Source organism: Rhodnius prolixus, unplaced genomic scaffold (assembly GCF_049639745.1).
Source record: "Rhodnius prolixus isolate KJV_2025 unplaced genomic scaffold, Rpr scaffold_1, whole genome shotgun sequence".
Classification (NCBI taxonomy): Eukaryota; Metazoa; Arthropoda; class Insecta; order Hemiptera; family Reduviidae; genus Rhodnius; species Rhodnius prolixus.
Window position 1 is genome coordinate 52554754 of NW_027411581.1, and position 23388 is coordinate 52578141.

The 23388-nt window shown below is 34.1% G+C and overlaps 1 protein-coding gene across 2 annotated transcripts in view; it reads right to left on the reverse strand.

Annotated features, from left to right (window-relative positions):
* The window catches only part of pip (heparan sulfate 2-O-sulfotransferase pipe), a 115904-nt gene that overhangs the window by 37282 nt on the left and 55234 nt on the right, over positions 1-23388 (reverse strand). For both annotated transcript variants that reach the window (XR_012455671.1, XM_074119468.1), the window contains exon 2: positions 12445-12581. Coding sequence is in view for 1 of the 2 variants with exons in the window: in XM_074119468.1 (XP_073975569.1) it covers positions 12445-12581 (137 nt within the window). In the remaining variant the exon portion in view is untranslated. The remainder of the gene's footprint in view (positions 1-12444; positions 12582-23388) is intronic.

A 23388-nucleotide genomic window follows, 5' to 3' on the forward strand; every position in this document is an offset into this window, starting at 1 on the left:
TGCTGTTAATTCATCTTTGCATATTTCTTCCTGATCAATTACAGAACCTAGGTGTTTAAATTTAGCCATCCTTTGCAAATGCTTCCTTTCCAGGTATAAGCCTTCCAGTAAACCTCTTAAGGAAGTTTATTTCCAAACCCCGTCGTTCACATACGCACTTCTGTTTGTGAAGATTGTAACTAATCTGCGCTAACGACTTCTGTCCATCAAACATCTGGCCGAACTAAAGTGTTTACAGATTTGCATAATATTTGAAAAAACTTTCGAAAGTGTAAACTATATACCCAGTAATAGTATCATTTATTATTTCTATACTTTCATTTTCCTAAAATAAAATGTATATAATTTATAACACGCTGCATAAATTATGTTAGGCCAAAGGTTATTAAAGATATTAAGTCTTTAGATTGTTGTATAAGTTGTGTAAAAAATATATATATATATCATGGTTCCCCCTCGGTAATATGTCCTTTTCTTTAAGTTCTAATAATAATTTTGAACAAACTGTTTGCATTCATTAAAATATATTTCATTTAATAAATCTAGTGAGGCTTCGAAATATAATTATGTACAAATTTAAAAAGATAGAAACAGCCTTTCATTTTTTTCTCAGATTATGTAACGGTCTAAACATGGAATAAGATCTTCCGACATATTTTAAATAAATTATGAATTTACGAAATTTAAAATCTAAGAACATTGATTGCCGAGCTTTGTTGATGATTTATTGTGGTTAAGCGCAATGAACAGTCGGTAATTGTATCGAGTGTAGTTAATTCTGTTTGCATCAGCTGGTTAAATTACTACCGGCTGCAAAACAAATGTTTCCTTTCACTAGATAGTATTTTTAACAAATTTTGTTACGTAAATTGATGGTACGCAGTGAATGTTCTTCAAGTTCGACCTATTCTAAAAGAGAGAACCACAATAGTTTGAAGAAAACATGACATTTCAGGACGCCTACTTACAATCCATTTAAAAAGAGATCATTAGATGATGCTAAAAACAAATAAAACGCACATAATTTTAGAAAAGTAGTGAAACCGTCAAATTCAGTGAAATATCATTTTATAGGAAAGCCTACTGAATCCTTTCCGCCATAAAACAATTCTTCCTGAATTTTTTTTTCAAATATTAAGTGTTAGCCCTTTAGTTGAGAAATTATTACGTCTTTCATCTTAAAGAAATCATCTGGATCAGTTTTCATTGAAGAAAAACTGGAAAAACTCCTTCCACTCTCATAAATTTTCTCCTAACTCAGAATTCCAGGAGCTCATGCTATTATTACAAGTGCTCGGATCATACACTACTGTAATATGCACTTTTAGAAGCCCACTTATCTACCCAGCTCCTCAGAAATTTCCCAAATATAAATTTACCTGGCTAAGTTTTGAAAATAAAAAGCAAAGATGTTCGTGTTAGAGTATAAAACGTTCAATAAAATTCTAATGAACTATTTTCGTGAAAATTCAAAACGTGAAGTATACTTTTGAGGATCTCGAGGAGTAATAAACTTGTAACTTTTCTGCTCTAGTTCTTTTTTTCAGATCTTTTCTTTCGTATTCTGCGTGAAACCTGGTAAGACCTTTTTTTCTGACTTAAAAATTATCAAAGCAAGTATTTTCAATGAAAACGTTGCGGCTTGGAGAGAAATTGAATATCTGGTAGGCCTCTTTGTTTATCTTAAAGCACAAGATTCAAGATAAAACACGTTCAAGATAATATAAAAAAAATAAAAAACTGTCTGCGACTTTTAGTTTTCTAGAGATTGAATACTCAGGCATACAGAGTAGATAGCCATTAGCTAGAAACCACTTTTCCGGACTCAGGATCACAACTAGTTAGAGAAAGTAAATAATGAAGTACTCGGTCATCTGGAATACGTATAAAAAAAATCACCATTCATCTGGAGGTGGGCAAGCGCAGATTACAGAGGAGGAGAAGATCTACTTTCAGTTTCTAAGTGCAACCTTTAAACAAGGAAAGCTAATACATAAAACATATATTTATTTGAGCAAAAGGGGGAAATGGAAAAAAAATAAAGATGAAACGATTACTAAGTTAGTCAGCCCACCTTTCACTTGATGAAGTGCACAGAGAGAGAAAATAAACTGCAAACACCGATCTCGTTGTATCTCCCTCTTTGTAGGCTACGAGCTGTTAATAACTTTAGAAAGGCTAAGAACTCTTTTTTTAAATAATACATTAAGGCAAACACTAAGCCTCCTGGTGAAACTGCGTACCAACGGCCAAAAGTGTTTTATATGGAGAAGAAAGAGGTCGGGAGGTCATAGAGAACATTCGTCCGTCCGCAGGCTGCACTCTTCTCTTTCTAATGCGCATGTCCAGTAGAAACAGTATCTAAAAAACCGGATTATTGTTATACAACTGTTTAGTAATGATAACTTTTCATTTCACCATCACTAAAATAATCTGCAACATGCACAGTAAACTTCATTAGATTAAAGAAGTGCATATCTTACGCTCTCAAAAGGTAAGCATGTGCAACTAGATGTCTGGATGACATTCTTTAAAGAAACCGGCCGTACTAGTATTGTGTGAAATCAGAAATTCTAGCGTTAGTTATTTACTTTTTTTACTTCTCTTACTTGGATTAAGAGGGATTATTGCAAACGTCAGATCAAATTCAAAGTTCAAATTGAACAAATTCAAGATTACAAGTATGCATCGGAAATATCCCGCAAGTCTCAATGAACGGTATAGCTGACCGGTAATGAATCAAAGGGAAAGTCTTCCTGTAGCTTAAACCTAACAGATGCTAAATGTTTGCTTTTTTACTTAGCTTTAACAATCAATTTCTTACTAAGTCTGCTTAAATAGTGACGGACTTAAGTGATTAAAGCGTCGTAATGTTGTGACTCTCTCATATAGACAAACACAGACAACAAAGTTCCGTCCACTTTCCATCTTGTATACACCCGGACATGCATGCAATTCTCCCATCAACATAGCGACGACCTTCTTCTAGCTAGGACATTGTTTGTCTTTGTAGACAATAGCTATTTGCGCTATTACTATCATTATCTTGAATACTGGAAATTCTCGCATATAAATTCCCATTTTAGAAAAGAAATACTTTGAACACTAAGTGGGACAAATAGAGAAAATGTTCATATTCAAGAAAGTGTTTCATAACTGATAATTTTTGTCGATCTCTTTTTGGAATTAATAACAAATTTTAATTTTGCGAGTTTCTTCTACTATCGCTTTTATCTGAACGTTAAATTCCTTCCATCTTTCAAGAACTAAGTGGATGAATAGAGATTAGAGCCTAGATTTTGAGATGTTCCAGGTAAATTGAAGCCAGTATTTACGATTCATACTTTGTGTAACCCTAACATCACAAATTCCGAAGTGTAAAACAATTATAAAACTAAATCTATTTGCCGTGGAAATCCTTTAAACCCCTAGTAAAAGGATTGAAATTGAAGGAAAATAAGTTTTTGAGGTTCTCTTCCAATAAACGTTTTTTTGAGTTATGCTAAAAAGACCATTTAATCCTTTTTTTGACTCGTAAGATCTCAAAACGAACATTTCTGATGAAAATCCTTCTAGAAGGATAAGAGGAAGTAAATATCGTATTCAGGATGAAAATCAGAATAATATGGATTAATAAAAATTCGAAAAAACTTCCAAAGTTTCCAAAATGGAATTCTAGTTACTATTTTAAACAACTTCTTCCTCGAAAGCATCTTATTATTCCAGACAGCCTCTAGCACAGTATTAAGTGGTTTAATATTCATCTATTAGAAAGAAAATTGCTGTAGCTGAACACACTTCACAATCTGTTAAGTCCATCTGAATAACCTTATCAACGGCATTATTTATTCCTGTTTTGTATTTGGTTGCTTTTTTAAATTTCATTTCACCTTTATCTTATCCTTGCTGCTATTTAGGAAATTAATTTACTACTCAGACAGAGAGTAGGAGAATTCTTGTGCCATGTATATTATGGTAGGCAATTAAAGTAGAAGCAGTAATCTTAGAATAGATCTTATATTCTCTGCATGAATCATCATTTATCATGGATTCAATTTCTTCATCATTAAGCAGACTCTGATGGCATTTAATACTAATACCTTGATCCGTTTGAGAGATACTTCCAGTCTTATGAACCCTCTATTGCCATGGCTTTCTAGAACTCAAATATGGATTAATGCTGGATAATTTTTAAAAAGTAGACTGTAGACTTAATCACACAATTTATACAACCGCTCATAGCATGCTAGTTTTCTTTTATTTTGATAGGTTCCAGATAGTCATCCATCTTCATAGATTATTTCTAAGGTTTATTTAAACTATTTGACTTCAAGCTTTATAAACGTTCTGCCACTTTTGACACGTGGTGCAATCTGACCTTCTTGAATGATGCAAATCAAAATCTCTCCACAATCCTGACAATCAGAAACTTTTTAGTTTCATGAAATACAAAAAAATATGCTATGTCAAGTGAAATATTGTTCATCAAAACGAATAAACAAGCTGACTTCCTTGATAGATTTGCATCAGCGGCATATCTACACGTCGGCGGTGTACAAGACAAATCTACTAAGGCTTAAAATAAATATTTTTGGCTTTTTTTTTTATTGTTACATCTGTCCAGAGAATGTATTTATCTGAAAAAATGTTCAGTTTAAACGTGTTTATGTTTGATAGACTACAGTTTGTTTGTAGATGAGTAAAACTAAAATAGTTTTGTATTGACTTAGTGGTTAAGGTGGCTTAATTCTCCATCTATACGGAGGTAGCACTACAGATATTCTTGTCCTGGTATGAGTCGTAAACAGGCTGCAACCACAACTCTGGACGGAAATCCAGCGTCTCATGTCTTTCTCATGGCTCAACACTGCCGACCAACCTTTTGATAGCGGCCCTGATAATTTTCTTGAAGGTGGTCGATTGAAGCACACTTGCAGGTTGGTGCTAAGCTACAACGAAACTGCCAGGCTGTCGGCCTCCTGGGATTATAATTATCTTGCCCCCCCTAGCGATAAGATGAAGCTTATATCTTATATGTTAGGACGCAGGAATTGACCATAAATGACTACGGTGGCTTTGGTATCAAAGATAAATCTTGTTTTTGTGGCAACAATTAGGTGATTCTGCGCAAGACTTAAAGCAGCTTCTTGTTCACTTGAGAAAATCTCAAAATAACTAAGAATGCTCCTTACGGTAATAAAGTTGAACCTTCCTTATACACTAAATAAACACAGACCATTTGCTAAAACGCTCTTTTTTCAACCATAAACTTGACATAAAAAATATTATCGATCGTAATATTTCCTCTAACAGTCAGAGAAAGGATTTTATCTAAAAGACAGCTGCGACCTAGAAGCTGGTTTAAAGAAACACTAATAGATGCAGTAGCTAGGTCTACTTGTACAGAATGCATCCCTTTCTCGGATGCACAAAACGTGTGCATTAACAAACAAAACGTTAGACTACAGCCTAGATTGGAGAACGGTATTATCCTGTAGTCTCTATGATAGGACGTAGAGTGTCGTCAGTTAGCGCTCTAGTATGCTGCTGTACACTTAGTTCAGTGAGAGATGCATGTACCCAGATATGCAAAAACGGCACTTCTGCCATCTCTTTCCATCCTGCATTGTATTATGGAGCTCATTATGGAATACATTCCCCAATTTAATTTAACTAACCATTAAAAATACGCAACTCATTGCTACATACACAATTTTATACATACTGAATACATAAATCTTGTCTGATCTATTGAACTGAATAAACAGTTTTCTTATGTAGTTTTTAACAAAAATTTTAGTTAATTGATTGCAAATTTTTTGTTTTTATTTATAAGATGTGATGACGTAAAGATGAGTATTATTGCAATTGACTGACTACACGAAATAGCTTCTCCTAGCGGTAAATTATGAGTAACAAATTAATAGAAATGGATAGTAGAAGTAATTGTGTTTGAGTTTGTTCGTTGTAGCACGTATATCCCGGACTGGATTCGGATTTCCATCCATCCTCAGCGGTAATTAATCAGTTTACGATACCGTCTCGCACTACACTTGTTGAATCTAGAATGTATCGTTGCGAAAGGATGTCCCTTCTTTTAAAGGCGCTAGAGCGAGCTAATGCTACTGATCATTTTCGGCTCTTTTCTAAGCCTTGTCCACACGAATTTTCATTTAATATTTGTAAATACTACGAATTTATTTCTGCTTTTCCTGACTCTTCACAAATTAGTAAATTAATTTAGTCAGAGATCTTTTCTCTAAACTATTTTTTATCAATTTTCGTCACTATTAGAATTGCAGCGTTAACTTTAAAGCGATTATTTAAAGCTGCATAAGTTCTAAAACGGGACACTAGGTTTGAACTTTCTATCGCTCTTCGTTTGTCAGATATTTCGTTCACTCACCCTAACGTTGCAAAAATGCGTTAAACAAAAAGTTTTTTTCAAATTAATAATAATAAAGTGGTCACTTATTGAGCACTACGTCTCTTCTAAAAGCTAATTACCCTTTCAATAAATGCAAACATTGCATCTTATTTCACAAGTTAACCTGCAGTTCATTTTATGACAGCTCTGTTTAATATTAATGGCTTGACAGGGGGACTTTCAAACAATTAGGTAATTATTTGTATTTTTTAATAGACATATACGGGGGGCTAATAAAAATAAATACTCAAATTTTACCACTTTTACCAACTTATAAAAAGAGAGTCAGAGAATAAATAAAATTATCTAACCACCCAGTTAGCTAGCCTCCAACAATTCTCTTCATTATGAAGCTATCAAGAGGTTTTTACGATTCCCTATTCAACAGGTTCTTATTGCGGTTGATGTCATTTTTTAAAGTAGTAATTCTTTATTTCTTCTATTTCAGTTTTATTTTATTTGGTTTTATTCATTTAACTCTGTTTCATGAACCACTCTCCCAATCTCTGCATGCTAATCAATCAAAAGGTCCCGAAACCCTACAAACCCATCATCCTGGCGATCCGAAAGGCCTAGCTATCTCTAAAAAGTAAAATTTCAGGGGAATAATTCTGCTTAAAAGCCTTCATCTCATCCTTAAATCTAAATAAATAATTCCAGATCAGTTTGGGTTCCGTTTGACAATTCATTCGGCCATCAATCCTTTATAAACCCAATAGCATTGCTCTCTCTCTCTCTTACCAATCGAGAACACACACACCATTGAACTCTTTGGGGTTCAGCCAAACCATCCAATTCCCGTCGAATTCATTTCTTCCAATCAAAAATGTTAAGAATAATACTAAAATATGCCGAGATATAAATTGCTTTCATGATTCCTAAAAACGTGCTTTATTGAATTTGTGTGTATTTGCCAATCAGATGTCTGCGGTTTCTTCGGTAAGATCGTATTTTGTTATAATAAGGTTATAATGATTGGACGTCAAAGGATATCAATCGTTAGTTTGACGATGAGAATTGTGTCGTTAAAATTTTTTTTTTTTTAATGATTAAAGGATCGATCTTCAATGATTCTCGTTATAAATATCATGATAGTGGACATACCGAGGTCTTATTTAGTTGTTTTGTGCATTGGGAAGCTCATAGAGGAGTAGAAGTTTATGTTTAGGAGTTTAGAACTGGAATTTTTATGAATTTTAGATTTTCCGTAAATATTTACAAACACACAGATCATGTAAACCAAATATGTAAAAAGAAAACTGCATAACGTGATTTCCTTCGAAAACTCAAGCAATTTACTTACTTCCTCACACATTAGTGAAAAAAAGAAAATACGCCCTTAAAAAAACCAAACATTGCAAGTGATAATCAAAAAACAGATGAACCAGTTCTAAATAATGCGTTTTTAAAACATCAATAATCATAGAAAATAATCAGCTGTACCAAAATTATCTGACTACATATTTTCGTAGATTCAAATAGAGCATACAAAAGGAGACCCTTATTAACAGTAGACAGCACAGATTACTTGTAATTATCTGACCGTGATAGAAGCAAACAATAATTGACAGCAAGCAAAGAAATAAACAAACAAAACACTAGATATAATCTAGATTTCTAAGGTAACGGGTCGTCCATTCTTTAGAAAATACGTAAACAAAACAAAAAATTATTGTAAACAACAAAATTATAATTGAATTGTTTTCTCTATCTTTAGTATAACGGTTAGAATTATTACTGTTATTACAGAGATTATAAACAATTTATTTTAATTTTTTGTCTGAGATTAAAAAAAACGAACAAAATCAAAAGTTGCTTTATTTTGGAATTATCTTTTTGGAAGGTGTTTGTTTTCTAAACTTTAGTGAGAACTACCAAGTTTCATGTGAAATTTCACGATAATTCGTTGCTCTACTACATGTGTAGTATCATGTTTTCGGCAAAACGAAACTAACACCTCTTACACAAACGACGGTTCCGGTCAGACAGATTTCTCTACAAGCATGTGAGACGCTGCAATCGAAAGAGAAGGCTTTACGCTGCACAGCTGTCGGTCGTTAGGATTTGGCGCATGCATAGTTCTTCTGTAGCAGCATCAATCTCGTTATTTAGTAGCCACACCTCGTTTCTCTCAAGAAAATTTTACAGAATAACGAACATTTTACTAATACATCTTCATCTTAAAGAGTCATGAAGAACTTCAGCCTTCAGAGGAATTGCTTGTCAGATGTACTTTCTTATTCGTCGTAGCCTTTTTCATTCCGATTGCCTCTTGTAGATTAGTTAGAACGGTACATGGGTTTCTAAGATGTAGGATGCCCCCCAATCAACAAGTCTATTCATGCTTTCTACATTCAATAAATTTTCTTCCCAACTACAAGTAATAATACATTGTAATTATGTAATAAACACATGTAACAAGAAGTTTGGAACAATTAAAACCATACCTTCAATTTTTAAAAATAAATACATTAACATAGCTAACTACTTGGCTCTCAGAATCCGGCTAAAGATCACAGTGGAAGAAGTCTTCATTAGGGACCACCCAGGCTGCTGTCTGTCGGGATTCTACATTGTTTTAAAAGCACTTTTGCCCAGACCACGCTGGAGGGTATATTCGGAAAATTTTAGAGTCCGCCAGATTACTAGCGGTAAGTTCAGGTATCGATATAGGAATGACAAGATCTTAGCTCTTTATCTTTGATGAGAGAATGGCTGTAGGCTACGATTTCTTTGGTAAGGCACAACCACGAACCTCCGCACTGGCGAAATAATTTCTAACTGTAGCAATGCCTTATACAATACCAGATAATTTTGGGGTATATTTTTTCTGCTAACTTTTTTACCCTTCTCTGGGTAAATACGTCAGGACCCTTAGCTTTAGGTAAGGTGAAGCTCAATGAAGAATCGCCCTTTAATTGGCAATTCTAAAACGCTCAACATGGTTGAGTGTAAATGTGCTGCAATTATTAGAACTTATGCCCCATATGTGTATTTTTCTAAGAAATATGTATTTGTACATATGTATTTTCATAAATACAAGGAAAGATGTTCCTTCAACCCTGTGCAGACCGCAAACTGGGAGGAAAATACTTCTTTCTGTGCTGCAATTATTAGAACTTATGCCCCATATGTGTATTTTTCTAAGAAATATGTATTTGTACATATGTATTTTCATAAATACAAGGAAAGATGTTCCTTCGACCCTGTGCAGACCGCAAACTGGGAGGAAAATACTTCTTTCTGTGCTGCAATTATTAGAACTTATGCCCCATATGTGTATTTTTCTAAGAAATATGTATTTGTACATATGTATTTTCATAAATACAAGGAAAGATGTTCCTTCAACCCTGTGCAGACCGCAAACTGGGAGGAAAATACTTCTTTCCTTGATTGCTTTACAAAGTACTAGTTTGTGTTTCGACCTCTGGCTCGTTTTATATCTGGACTTTAGGAAAAGAAGAGGCCAAAAAAGGCTTCAGCGCCATTAATCTGTTAAGATGCAGCGCCTGGGGACCCTCTCATGTTCTGACCTTATTCAGTTCTAGGGGAAGATAGATTGTTGCTATTCCAGACATATTTCTTTTTTTAACTTCTTTTAAAGCCAATCTTTCGATCTAGGGTCTAGGTCATTTCCAGAACTTATACTTGTTTACAATTGTAAGATGTTTTACATTAAGGGTGATCATTTTAAAGTTCGTTGTCTTTGGTCCTTACGGTCAAAAAAAGAAGCATGGTTCATTTCAATCCCCACAAATGTATAAACGGCATTTAACAGCATATTTATATCGAATAGGTAGTTGAAAAATGCAACTGTAGCATATGGAGTGCATATCTCAGACCTGCCGTCATACCAACGGCAATAACTGCCATTTCAACGACAATAAAAAGTAGCCTATAAATGCGAGACACCATAAGATACAAATTTCTTGCAAGCGGTTTCAAGAAATAAGAACAATTCAAATGTAACTACAGTTACAGTTCACAGATATAAATATAATTTCGAAGTAATAAGGGCTGGCTTGAGATTTAACAAATAGCGAATAGTAATCATCAACATTTACAGTTATACATGTTTATCTGTAATGGTTTATGCCGTAAAAGGTGTGTTCATGGAAGTAATTTTAGCACTTGAATAGCTATAAATCGTTTTTACTGGCCAGTAAGGGTGAGGCAAGAAAATAATAAGGAAATGCAAGCATTTATCCCATTTATTTACTTTCTAAAATTGTAGCAGTTTTTAGTGAACTTAGTTTTAACTGTAACAGCCAGTAAACTGAAGAATAGTTTACCACCTGACTTAAAAAAAGAGAAAACCTACTTATTTTTATAGATTTTTTAATATTTTGTCTGCCAAGTGTAGAGGAAATATCATTTATTATCACAACTATTTAGTGACAAGTTATCGTAAATTCAAAGCGTTCTCCACAGATGATAAGAAAATTGCGCAAAAAATTATTTACGGTTTCGTCCTTAATCATTTTGATAAGATCATTTTCACTGATAGTGTTTCAAAACGATCTCCGCAGATGTTATCTGCTAGCGCATAACGTGGATGTGTTTTCGGTTACGTTCCTATTGATGACAAATTCAGGCTTTCCAGCACGAATTTAAAGTGTATAGTTGAGCAATTGCTAATGAAATTGGTTCATGCAATATTTAGAATCTCGATACATATACCGCTTTAAGAAAAAAGAACGCACAAAAACAGGTTTGACTGCAATTAAAAAAAAATTTAGGGAATTCCTCAGTCTATTTTCTTCAAAGCGGAATTTTAGTAAAACTCGCTAATATTTTTGAAGAGAGATTACATAAAATTGCATTTTAGAGGCATTTTCAAGAAAAATCATTACAAATAAATATCTACGAGTGCAATATGTTTTCCTAATATAAAGAAAATTGTTGTCGATCGTTTTTGTGAAAACAATTAAAGAAAAACGATAAAAAGAGCACTTAGTAGGCACTTTGCGAGAATTTCATCGCTAAATTACACTGGGATTTCCGATTATGTGCACGAAATATGAACTTAGAGCATAAGTTCTGTGAAAAGAACTTTGCCTTCCACCAACAAAGCCCCAGACTGATTTCGGGACTGATTGATTCATTAAATTTCCTGAGGTTGTAGCCCACAATGGTTGAGTCCAGATTATGCAAAGCGAGAAAAAAATCACCACATATATCCAGTCAATGAAGATTCAGTACGTTTATTTTCATAGACCTCTAGTACTTTGAGATAAGAAGTAGTGGGATAACTATGGAACTTGTAAAAGAGGAAGCCATCTGGTACTAGAGGGTACTTTGATACTTTCTAGAGGGCCGCAATAAGTATCTTTTGGCTGTAGTAACTGAGGAACAGGATCCTCCCTTGTTGCAATCGAAATTAATTTAAAGAAAACACCCGATTAAGAGGGATAAGTAAAGCCTAAGTGTAGATAGATGTAAACAATCCAATTACCTTGCTCTGCTTTATTTCTTTCCTACTTTGCTCGCTCCCTGAAAGTCAATCATAACCGCCAATTTCGTAAGAGTTCAGAGATTTCATCCTTTTAAATTACTTAATTACTTACTTCTACCCGGCCATAATCGCATTATTATAGTTCTCTAAATATCATGACCTTTTAAATGGAGGCAGTAGTCTTGAACTTACATAACCAATATTCTGCTTTAATTTCAAATACATTTCAAAAAAAGAGTGAAAGGAAAAAAGTAAATCGCAATTTAATCTTCCTTTTTTTAACCAGGGCGGAGTCTGTAGCTTGAATACTTGATAAGTATGGTATTTTGTATATCAGCCATGACACGAATGTAAAAGATAAGAAGTAATAATTAGAATTCCGTCATTATTCTGCCCAATAATCGCGCAAACATTCGAAAGCTTTTAAATGTTTTTCTTTAAAAAAAATAATAAAATAAAATAGGACATATTTGCAAGGACTGTTTGTAACGCAATTCTACATGTTTTTAGTAGTTTCTCACAAAATCAATTTAAAAAAAAAATAGAAAAAAGATATAATTACCTGAAACTTGTGCACTAAGACTAACATCTGGTTGTAGTTTGATTTCCATTTCCTTCAGTTTGGTGTGCAGATCTCTGGTGTGCAGATATAGAAATAAAGTTGTGGAAATGGCCATCAAGGCGACCAGCTCGCTCGTTCTGCAACACAAATCAAGTATGTAAGTAAAATTGAATGTAACATATGTAAATGACAAATTCTGCTCATATATCTGAAATTGATAATTCCACCAACATGTTTAACAATTTTTTCCTCTCTCACTGTCTAAAATAGACCATGGCCTCCTTCAGGATCAGTCGTCAGGCTTTTCCATCACTTCCTCTTCTACGCAGAGACATTTTGTGAACTTTTTTTCTATTTCTAATGAAAATACAAAATCTGCACGATTGCAATACTTCCTGTACGAATTGGAAAGTGCCAACATTGTCGGATCACCTTTATTAGGGAACTAAGGGTTCCGCAGTTCTTTAAACATTATCGGCTGATTTTATTCTGTATACAACAAACATTACTTTTACTTTTTTTTAAATTCTTCATTGGTTAATAGTTACGTGTGCTGAATTCAAGCGGAAATCTAATTAACTTAATTCGGTGCTACTTATTTTGAATTAGTAATGACGTTTTAAATTAACTATTCGTTTCCGGTCACTATTTATTTAGTTTTATTTAACCAAAGATGCAAAAAATCAGTCAACTTTCTAATTATATCCATTGTAACGAATGAAGTTCAATTTCTTTGATCGAAACAAATTTAGTTAATTTATGAATATTAGTTAATTCAAATAATAAATAATACAAAGAGTTGCCAAAATAAAAAAGGCAATGGGAACAAAGATTACATTGGATGTAACTAAATACTGTAATTTGTTCGCCTAATTACATTTTACATGGGGAACAACCTCAGGAAATAAACACTAAAATTAGTGAAAAATTACATGTTTCAAAGTCTCTCTGTGAAAACTTGGTAAATAACAATGTAATCTGGTTTTGTTACAGTTCTATTTGTTAACAGTATAATAAAAAGCATTGGTGCTGGTTACTGTTGTTTTTGTAGTTAATTTAAATCTGATTTTTTGGTAGGGTATATTTATTTTTTACAGCCTTAAATTGACTAAACAACTTGGATGTTTCCTGAAATTTAATTTTATCCTGGATACTACAATCTGGATTAAATCAGTACATCCACTTCAAATAACGTTCACCAAGAACCTAGACAACTCTCTGAGCTTGTGCACTTGCGGAATTGACTCGTTTTACTCTTTTTTACTTCTTTTCGTAAGAAAAAACATAAAATATCTGTTTTTTTGGATTAAAAAGTGGTTTTTCAAATCACTGTGTGCAACAACAGTCTTCGGCCCCAGTTTGAACGTTCTTACAACGAATGTACTTCACAGATTGCAGTGGCTAATGATGAGCTTTCAGTCAATCACGGCCTTGATAGGATGATCCGTTAAGTAATGATCTGTCCCTCGTTTGTTCTCTCCGAATTCTTTAGTCACCTACTTTTTTGTTTCTTCGTCGTAAATCCGCTCTCCCACAAATTAAACTGGCCACCAACTACAAGCACCCCCTTAAGAGTTTATAGGTAGACCCCGTTTTGCACTTAGTAATCAAGATCACAAGGAAGAAATACATCTACCTCTTTACCCAGAAGTTGATGTAAATGCATCTACAGAAGATCCAAATTTGATTTGCACTGTAAACTGCACTTATACTGCGTTGTTAGAAAGGGAATGGAAATTAGAAAAGTAATTTGAATAAATTATAAGCGAAAGAAGACCAGATCATTACCGGAAGTAACATCAATTAGTGCATTTGCTTTAGTGTATCAAAACGGTTTGTTAATACGTCCACTACTCTAAGCTCCAAACGAATCACCTTCACTTTCTTAATTTCTTCTAGACCAGTAAAAGTATATACCAAGAATAAAAAAAGGTTACAAAAATGCAATTTATCTTTACACATTTCAAACAATAACACGTAACCTAATCTTTCAAAGCAATAAATCTATACTTTGTATTTAATTGGAGCTCTCTCACTAATTAGACTACATTTCTATTAGTACTTTCACTGAAATCAGACCAGGGCCAGACTAAGCACGCGGGAATGATGAACGATGGTTTGTGGGAGTGATTTATTGGCCAGGGATGAACTAATCACTTCCTTATTGGATCCAAATTAACTGGCCTCTCCACTTCAGCGCTAGCGCGGTAATGAACATATCTCGCTGTGAACGTATAATCTCTTGATTTTATTGGAAAGAAATTGCGTGTAAATAATTTTCACTTTCCTTTACCTCCTCTCTCCTAAGAGAAAGTAAAGCAATCGAGCTTATTTTCGATTATCCCAAGATTTCCCGGATGTATATAAAATAGCATAGAGTTCAATTTTGATTTTTGATTTACCCCCTGCATCAGCGGACCAACTGATAAGGTAATTTTGATTTCTTTGATTTTTTTTTTTTAAACTACACCCCCCGCCTTTTCACCAGAGCTTACCGTAAAATGTGGGTATGGTAGATATTTTTTAAATAATTTTGGTAATAATTAGAATTACAGACAACAGTCTGTCTAAACAAGTTCCTTAAAGTTCTAAGAGAATAATAACTACCAGTCTTAAGAACCATAACCGAGAAATTATCTTCCTAGAGTACAACAATGATTGCTGGAGTAGTTTGGTTTACAGAATTTTGTTTTAAAAAGGCCCTTGTTCTGTGCGCATCAGTAGATCATGAAACATGACGCCATTCTGTTGGTCGCGCCCGTCTGCCTCGCATTAAATACGACCTCCAAACACGATACCCTTACCCCGCTGTGCGAAGACTGCCGGCTCTCACAAAGGATGCATCGTCATCGAATGGCTAACTGACCATGAACTTCCTGTCTCCTCTTCTCTCTTTCAATAGAGGAAATCACTCTTGTTTTTTTCTCTCCCTTCCTTTTTTTTACCCCGTTTTGTAATTTTAAACGTCCTTAAAAGTGCAAAGCGGCGTGAAATGAAGAAGCCGGAACATGAAAACAAAGGAAAAGCAAAATTCGCTGGGTTTTGAAGGTGGAGAGGAATATTGAACTTCTTTCAACCATCATATCCATTCATATCAACTACAAGCTAATAGTTAAATTTTAGCATCTATTTTACAATATTTTAATACAAGGGGAGCGGTCAATCTTCTAAAGTTCATGAATCACGTTACCATTTTTAACAACGATAATCGTTTTTAACATTTATACATAAAAAAATTGAAATTGTTTTGCTTTCGACAGCTTATCTTCAACAGTTTGTTTAATGTACAATAGTTTTCTAATTACATGATTTATGCCTCTCGAAATGGTTACATGTTAAAGCTAAGATATAAAACAAGCAGATGTAAGAAATTAAATAATTACCTAAAAAAGATTCTACAATTTTTTCATATACTGGCGGAGTCTTTATATTAGTGGAGAGTTTCGGATGGTCTAAATGGCCTTGAGAAAGTGAAAAACTCCAAAAGTGGGCGTCTTTTGTTTTGAACGATCCATGAAAATGGTCATGTTTGGAGAGAACCTCTTCACTTCACTTCTGAATCAAATCTTAACGTGCAGAAAAGTCGATCCTGTACAACAACAGGAATTGTTATAAACTCAAGAAACTCATGGAGATAGTGAGGCGGTTGGTGGCTGGCATTTCATTCATTATACAATTTTGGAAACCCGGTAAAACCATCAATGTACAAAACAAGAAGTCGACGAAATTTACAATAAATGATGCTTATACTTGTTAAATTGAACGAATATCTATTGTGGTACAACAATTTTTAAATGTGATTTGAGATACTAGCTAAAAGTTCCTGAAATTTGAATTTACGCAAGAATAAGAACCGCTTATCTTTCTCGGATTAGCAGGGCAAGCGGCGTCGAGATGAGTGGTTAGTTTAATTTTTTGGGTAACACATTCTCTAATTGTTTTGTTTACGTGGGTATGCGGTTTTGCGATGGTTGATATGAGAAACCATCACTTCTGTATAAAGTTTTCTTATAAACTTTACACTGCTTCTTACACTGCTGCTAAAACGCATCAAATGTTGAAGCAAGCTTTTAGTAACAACGCTTTGGACTGCAATCAAAAATACCGATAGGTATGCGTTTCAAAAATGACTTAACGTCGATTGAAGAGCTCGGCGGCCCTGGGTAGACAAAGTCACGCAAATGAAGCGTTTTATTTTACAAAGTCAGAGATAAAACATTCCAAGATATCAGCACACATCTTCAGACAACGTTATGGTACAAGTGAATGAATTCTGTCAGAAGAACTGTGGATTATTGAGGAGAATATTATACCGCTACGTTACAACGAATATAGAAGCAGCAACGCTTTGAAGTAAGTAGAAAACTTCATGAATAGCTTCCAAGCGGATGATCCATACTTTCTACAAAACGTTGCCATATGTTTGGGAATGGCGTTGACTATACATTGAGTAATCGTCAAAACGGAGGAGACGTAGCAATGGTAAAAGTATCCAAAACTTTCCAGAAGCATTATGAAGCATCAACGCTGGAATGGACGTGTGCACCCAACAGCACTATTTTCAAGATGATAGAACAGTATAAGAAATAATTTAGTTTTAATAAGTTTTATAAATAGATTTCAGGAATTTTTGTATAGAACCAAATACATATTGTTAGTCTTGGTTCTACTGCTTACTTTATAAGGAGAAAACTATTTGAAATATGCGAATAAAATTCTAAATTAAGTAACATTAACGCACGGGATGAAACTAAATGAAGGCAGCTAAATACCGGAAGAATGACAGCGTACAAACACATTCTGCTTTAATGGTATGATCCTCTATTATGTTATTATGTATTATTAGAGACTTAAAAACAGTAATCAGCTGATCGATTTAGAAATACTTCGCCTCTTTCATTTTATTTTAGCATACGCTCTAAGAAAATGATTTAAAAAATAAAAACAAATCATAATTTTTCAATTATCTACTAATTTTGTAGTCCATCATTTTGAAACGTATACCGCGGGTTCCGTGGAAAGAATTACAAAATTTGAGAGGCCTCTCTCATAAATACTTCCGTAAGATAAATATAATTCCGGAATTCCTTTTACCATACACACACCCACTCTATCTTGTGAACGTCAGCCATCCGCCAGTAATTCTATTCTACCAGATCACCACTACGACAATCACCAATACTTAATCTTCTACCATGCAATCATAGGGTTACCGCCTACTTTAAACAATCACAATCCTGAGGGTGCACGATTCAACAAGAAATAAGAAAGAAAAGGAATTCCCTTCTACAAACTTCACTTACTTCTTCACTACTTTGAAAGTCATGCCGTTATCTGTCTGTCTGCTTCCTGGCATTTCTACTAGGCGTAATTAATATCTCTCGATAATTTTTTACTTGTAAATACTTTATAATAATTGTATAAATGCTAGGAAATCGGCAGCAATGAGTAAATTTAAGATCCTTTCGTTTATTACGTGCTGGTTTGGATAAAGGTGCCACCGCGACCTGATAGTGAAAGAGAGAACAACTATCGTACAGTTGCAGTCTGTTGGCTGGTTTCAAATTAAACACGAAACATGCAAAGTAAAATACAACTTTTAAGCATTCTTGTCAAATAGATTTAATTGTGATTTATAAGGAATTATAGATCTCAAAATGAAGTTCTAAAGCTTAAAAAGCTGATCTTAAATAAGAAGAGTAACTAAACTAATTAATCGCCTTAAAGTGAATCTAGGTTAGATTGGACATACAAGCTCCACTTTTCTGACATGAAAAGAAATGACCAGTACCGATCAGTGATGTGGAAAAATGGCCGGTCGGTTGGCGTGTAGTTGTTGTTTAATATAGTACAGAATAATGCCAACCACACAACTCATAATCACACCAACATAACTGTACTTGTTGTAGAGAGAATAGACGGCACAATTACATGTACATGGCCTAGATTCAACTACGTAGCTGTTAGTTACTAATGGCTTGTTGCAGGTACTAATGTTATCCCCTTAACTAGTACCATTACTTTACATGACATTTTTAGGTAAATAATTCTTCATTTTGATTGTCCTTGGTTTATCATTTCAATGACCGTATTACTTCTTCAAACTTTTCAGCGATATTTACTTTAGTAAATTCTAACAGATTGTATAATATCGTAGATGCTAAAAAGGACACTTACTTTCCAAGAAGTGGTGCTTTCCTTGATTTTTACCTCCAAAAATGGCTCCATCGAGTATTTTATTAACTTTAGTTTCTGATTACTCAAATGCCAATAACTTTTCTTTCTTAGCGTGGCCTGGTGGTGCTGGCTGCATTGGCTCCCTAAGAATATTCCAGAAGAAAGAATATTTTTCCATTTCTTTACGTAACTACTATTTCTGGATTTAATGTAACTAAAAATTTCTATTTTAAAATTGCGTTTAGGAGAGATTAGGCGTAAATGTTTAGTTACTCTCCCATTCTGAGCCTTCATTCGGAGAGCCTGAGTGGTTTCCATGTACCAATGTGGGATACATCTTCCCAGGGGAGCATTGGAGGGAGAGGTTTCTGGCCACAGAGGGTGGTAATTCCTAACTTCAGGCTCACTCCGTTCTTCTTAAAACTACTCTAGAGAACCTGGATGACTGCAGGTTGAGCATCCATGATCAAGGGGCATTCCTTCTAAAATATTTTTGAGAAATTCTGGTTCCTTTTAGTCTACAAAAATTGTGTAACTTAGATTATTTTGTAATAATTGCATACTTAAAGACAAAAACATGTGAAATTGTTATCGTTATTCTTCTTTTTTCAAACTGGCTTTTCAGGATAATGTGATTTTTTCCCTCCCTTTAAAACGATTGTTAAAGCGGCCGGAAAATTTAATTCTACAGGATTAAAATGTGCATTGTATAGAATAATCCAGACTAAAAGATAAGGTAAATGTACTTCTCCATGTGAATCATTTTAACGCCAATTAGCAACAAATTAATTTGCTCTAATTAACATCAATGTTAACTATACCAAGGAAGGTACAAATTAACCTTACCAACCTGGAAACAATGGCTGATTAACATGTAATGGGAAGATTTATAAAGTTTCCTTTGTCTGCAATTCTATTTCTTATGTTTTTAACTCAGTTTTCTCCAAAATCTTATTCTGTAAAAGTTTTAATTAAAATTCCGTTTTTTATCTACGCACTCGGTTCATGTATATTTATCAGTGCGGTTTATGAAGTCGACTTTGCATTATTTCACAGTGAATACATTTAGAAATAAGTAAACATCTGATTAAATCCTCATATAGCTTTCCCTTTGTACAATTTCCGAACTAACTCTTACTCAAACGAATCTATTCCTTCCCAAAAAAAACTGTTCCCAATTTTCTTGGAAATATGATGCCATTAAAAGGCCCAAAAGTGTTTAAACTACTGTGGAGAACTTAAAGGGCTAAAAACCTGTTTAAAAGCTCTGCCTAAAGACTGATAATTCGATAAAAGCCTACATTCAAAAATCAGTTGCAAACAGATCAGAGAACTGGTCAGAGAATTCACGGCTCTAAACTCGTGATTTATAAGGAATTATAGATCTCAAAATGAAGTTCTAAAGCTTAAAAAGCTGATCTTAAATAAGAAGAGTAACTAAACTAATTAATCGCCTTAAAGTGAATCTAGGTTAGATTGGACATACAAGCTCCACTTTTCTGACATGAAAAGAAATGACCAGTACCGATCAGTGATGTGGAAAAATGGCCGGTCGGTTGGCGTGTAGTTGTTGTTTAATATAGTACAGAATAATGCCAACCACACAACTCATAATCACACCAACATAACTGTACTTGTTGTAGAGAGAATAGACGGCACAATTACATGTACATGGCCTAGATTCAACTACGTAGCTGTTAGTTACTAATGGCTTGTTGCAGGTACTAATGTTATCCCCTTAACTAGTACCATTACTTTACATGACATTTTTAGGTAAATAATTCTTCATTTTGATTGTCCTTGGTTTATCATTTCAATGACCGTATTACTTCTTCAAACTTTTCAGCGATATTTACTTTAGTAAATTCTAACAGATTGTATAATATCGTAGATGCTAAAAAGGACACTTACTTTCCAAGAAGTGGTGCTTTCCTTGATTTTTACCTCCAAAAATGGCTCCATCGAGTATTTTATTAACTTTAGTTTCTGATTACTCAAATGCCAATAACTTTTCTTTCTTAGCGTGGCCTGGTGGTGCTGGCTGCATTGGCTCCCTAAGAATATTCCAGAAGAAAGAATATTTTTCCATTTCTTTACGTAACTACTATTTCTGGATTTAATGTAACTAAAAATTTCTATTTTAAAATTGCGTTTAGGAGAGATTAGGCGTAAATGTTTAGTTACTCTCCCATTCTGAGCCTTCATTCGGAGAGCCTGAGTGGTTTCCATGTACCAATGTGGGATACATCTTCCCAGGGGAGCATTGGAGGGAGAGGTTTCTGGCCACAGAGGGTGGTAATTCCTAACTTCAGGCTCACTCCGTTCTTCTTAAAACTACTCTAGAGAACCTGGATGACTGCAGGTTGAGCATCCATGATCAAGGGGCATTCCTTCTAAAATATTTTTGAGAAATTCTGGTTCCTTTTAGTCTACAAAAATTGTGTAACTTAGATTATTTTGTAATAATTGCATACTTAAAGACAAAAACATGTGAAATTGTTATCGTTATTCTTCTTTTTTCAAACTGGCTTTTCAGGATAATGTGATTTTTTCCCTCCCTTTAAAACGATTGTTAAAGCGGCCGGAAAATTTAATTCTACAGGATTAAAATGTGCATTGTATAGAATAATCCAGACTAAAAGATAAGGTAAATGTACTTCTCCATGTGAATCATTTTAACGCCAATTAGCAACAAATTAATTTGCTCTAATTAACATCAATGTTAACTATACCAAGGAAGGTACAAATTAACCTTACCAACCTGGAAACAATGGCTGATTAACATGTAATGGGAAGATTTATAAAGTTTCCTTTGTCTGCAATTCTATTTCTTATGTTTTTAACTCAGTTTTCTCCAAAATCTTATTCTGTAAAAGTTTTAATTAAAATTCCGTTTTTTATCTACGCACTCGGTTCATGTATATTTATCAGTGCGGTTTATGAAGTCGACTTTGCATTATTTCACAGTGAATACATTTAGAAATAAGTAAACATCTGATTAAATCCTCATATAGCTTTCCCTTTGTACAATTTCCGAACTAACTCTTACTCAAACGAATCTATTCCTTCCCAAAAAAAACTGTTCCCAATTTTCTTGGAAATATGATGCCATTAAAAGGCCCAAAAGTGTTTAAACTACTGTGGAGAACTTAAAGGGCTAAAAACCTGTTTAAAAGCTCTGCCTAAAGACTGATAATTCGATAAAAGCCTACATTCAAAAATCAGTTGCAAACAGATCAGAGAACTGGTCAGAGAATTCACGGCTCTAAACTCGTGTACTCACTTGTCTCAGAGATAGGCCTGAAGAGAGAGAATGGTCGCTGGTGGAGCCTCACAATCCCACTACTTGTCGAGAGGTAACTGCCGGTGATCTCCTCGCAAAGTAACAGTCATTCAAGAACAGTTTATAGTAACTACAACTTTCTGAATATTCAAGTCATTCGCACTTAGATGACCAAACTAGCAGACAACTTCTTCTTTAACCTTTACAAACTGCCATCAACATCTCATTTGCCCCTTGACGACCCTACAACTTCAAGAAGACTGTATCAAGATCTTTGAAGAACTGACTCCATTTGGAATGGGTATTACTATGTGTGGAGCATTTAGTAAACGGGCCCATATTTAGATTGTAAATAAGTAATTATTTTATGAATAAAAAAGATGTTTCTATAGGCAGATAAGATTAAAGAAAGAATGTTTTTAAAGCGGTACTTATGTATTTATTTATGAGACAGTTTCCATTTAAGATTAATTGCTGAATAGAAAACTGAAGAAATAAAATATTAGGGGTTTAAGAAGTCGTGCAATGAGAACTCGTTCCTGAGTCACTGCTTCTTATTATATGCCCTAGCTGTATATGTTTTGGGTGCTTTAATAGAAATCCCCATATTGTCAGAAAAAGTTGTTACATTGCAACTTTCGTAAAATACTGTTAGTCAGATGATATGGCATGTTTGCCATAAGAATAAAATTTGCGGTCAGAAAAGATAACTTATCGCACAGTCATGCACAAACAAAATAAAATATCTTTCATTTCCTAATAGATTATTGCTGTAGATTGTCTGTCTGCGGGAATATCAACTACAGTTCTAATTGGTATCAGTGTTAAGTATGTCACAGCTTGCTATCAGCTATTGTTGCTTTGATTTTCATGAATAGATTCACATTAACGATGTGCAATGAAGTAGAAGATTTCAATGAATGATTCAACCTACATTCAGAATTTCGTAATAGTTCAACTCTTCTTTTTTTTTTTAACAATTTATTAAACTGATTTCTCAAGAAATAAGTGAATGTATTTTTAAAATAAAATTCTTAAACAGTGATGAAGCAAATATTGGAACTTTTGAAAGGATGATTGAGTCTAAATAAAATATGAAATGGCAGCACTCTCTTTTTTAAGTATTATTTTTTATTGAAAGATGGCCCTTAATATTCTATGCAGCTACCTGGATAATGGAGAACTGAACACTAAATTTGTTGTTTTTTTAAGTCATCATTACCAACTAAATGTAGTCTAGATTGTTCGCTAATCTATGAAGGTTTGCAATCAATCATCCAACAATTCTAAAGAAATCTGACAAAATTCCCACAATACTAGATCTACAAATCAATCATTTCATAAACTCTAAAAAAAGAAGTCGTCATAACAAAGAAAACTGTCCATCATTAGTGAGATGTAAGAAGCTCCTACGAAGAGAAATTCCAAGGGCCGTCAGCTGGATTCGAACCTGGGATCTCTGTGTTGGGATCCAGTACACTAAC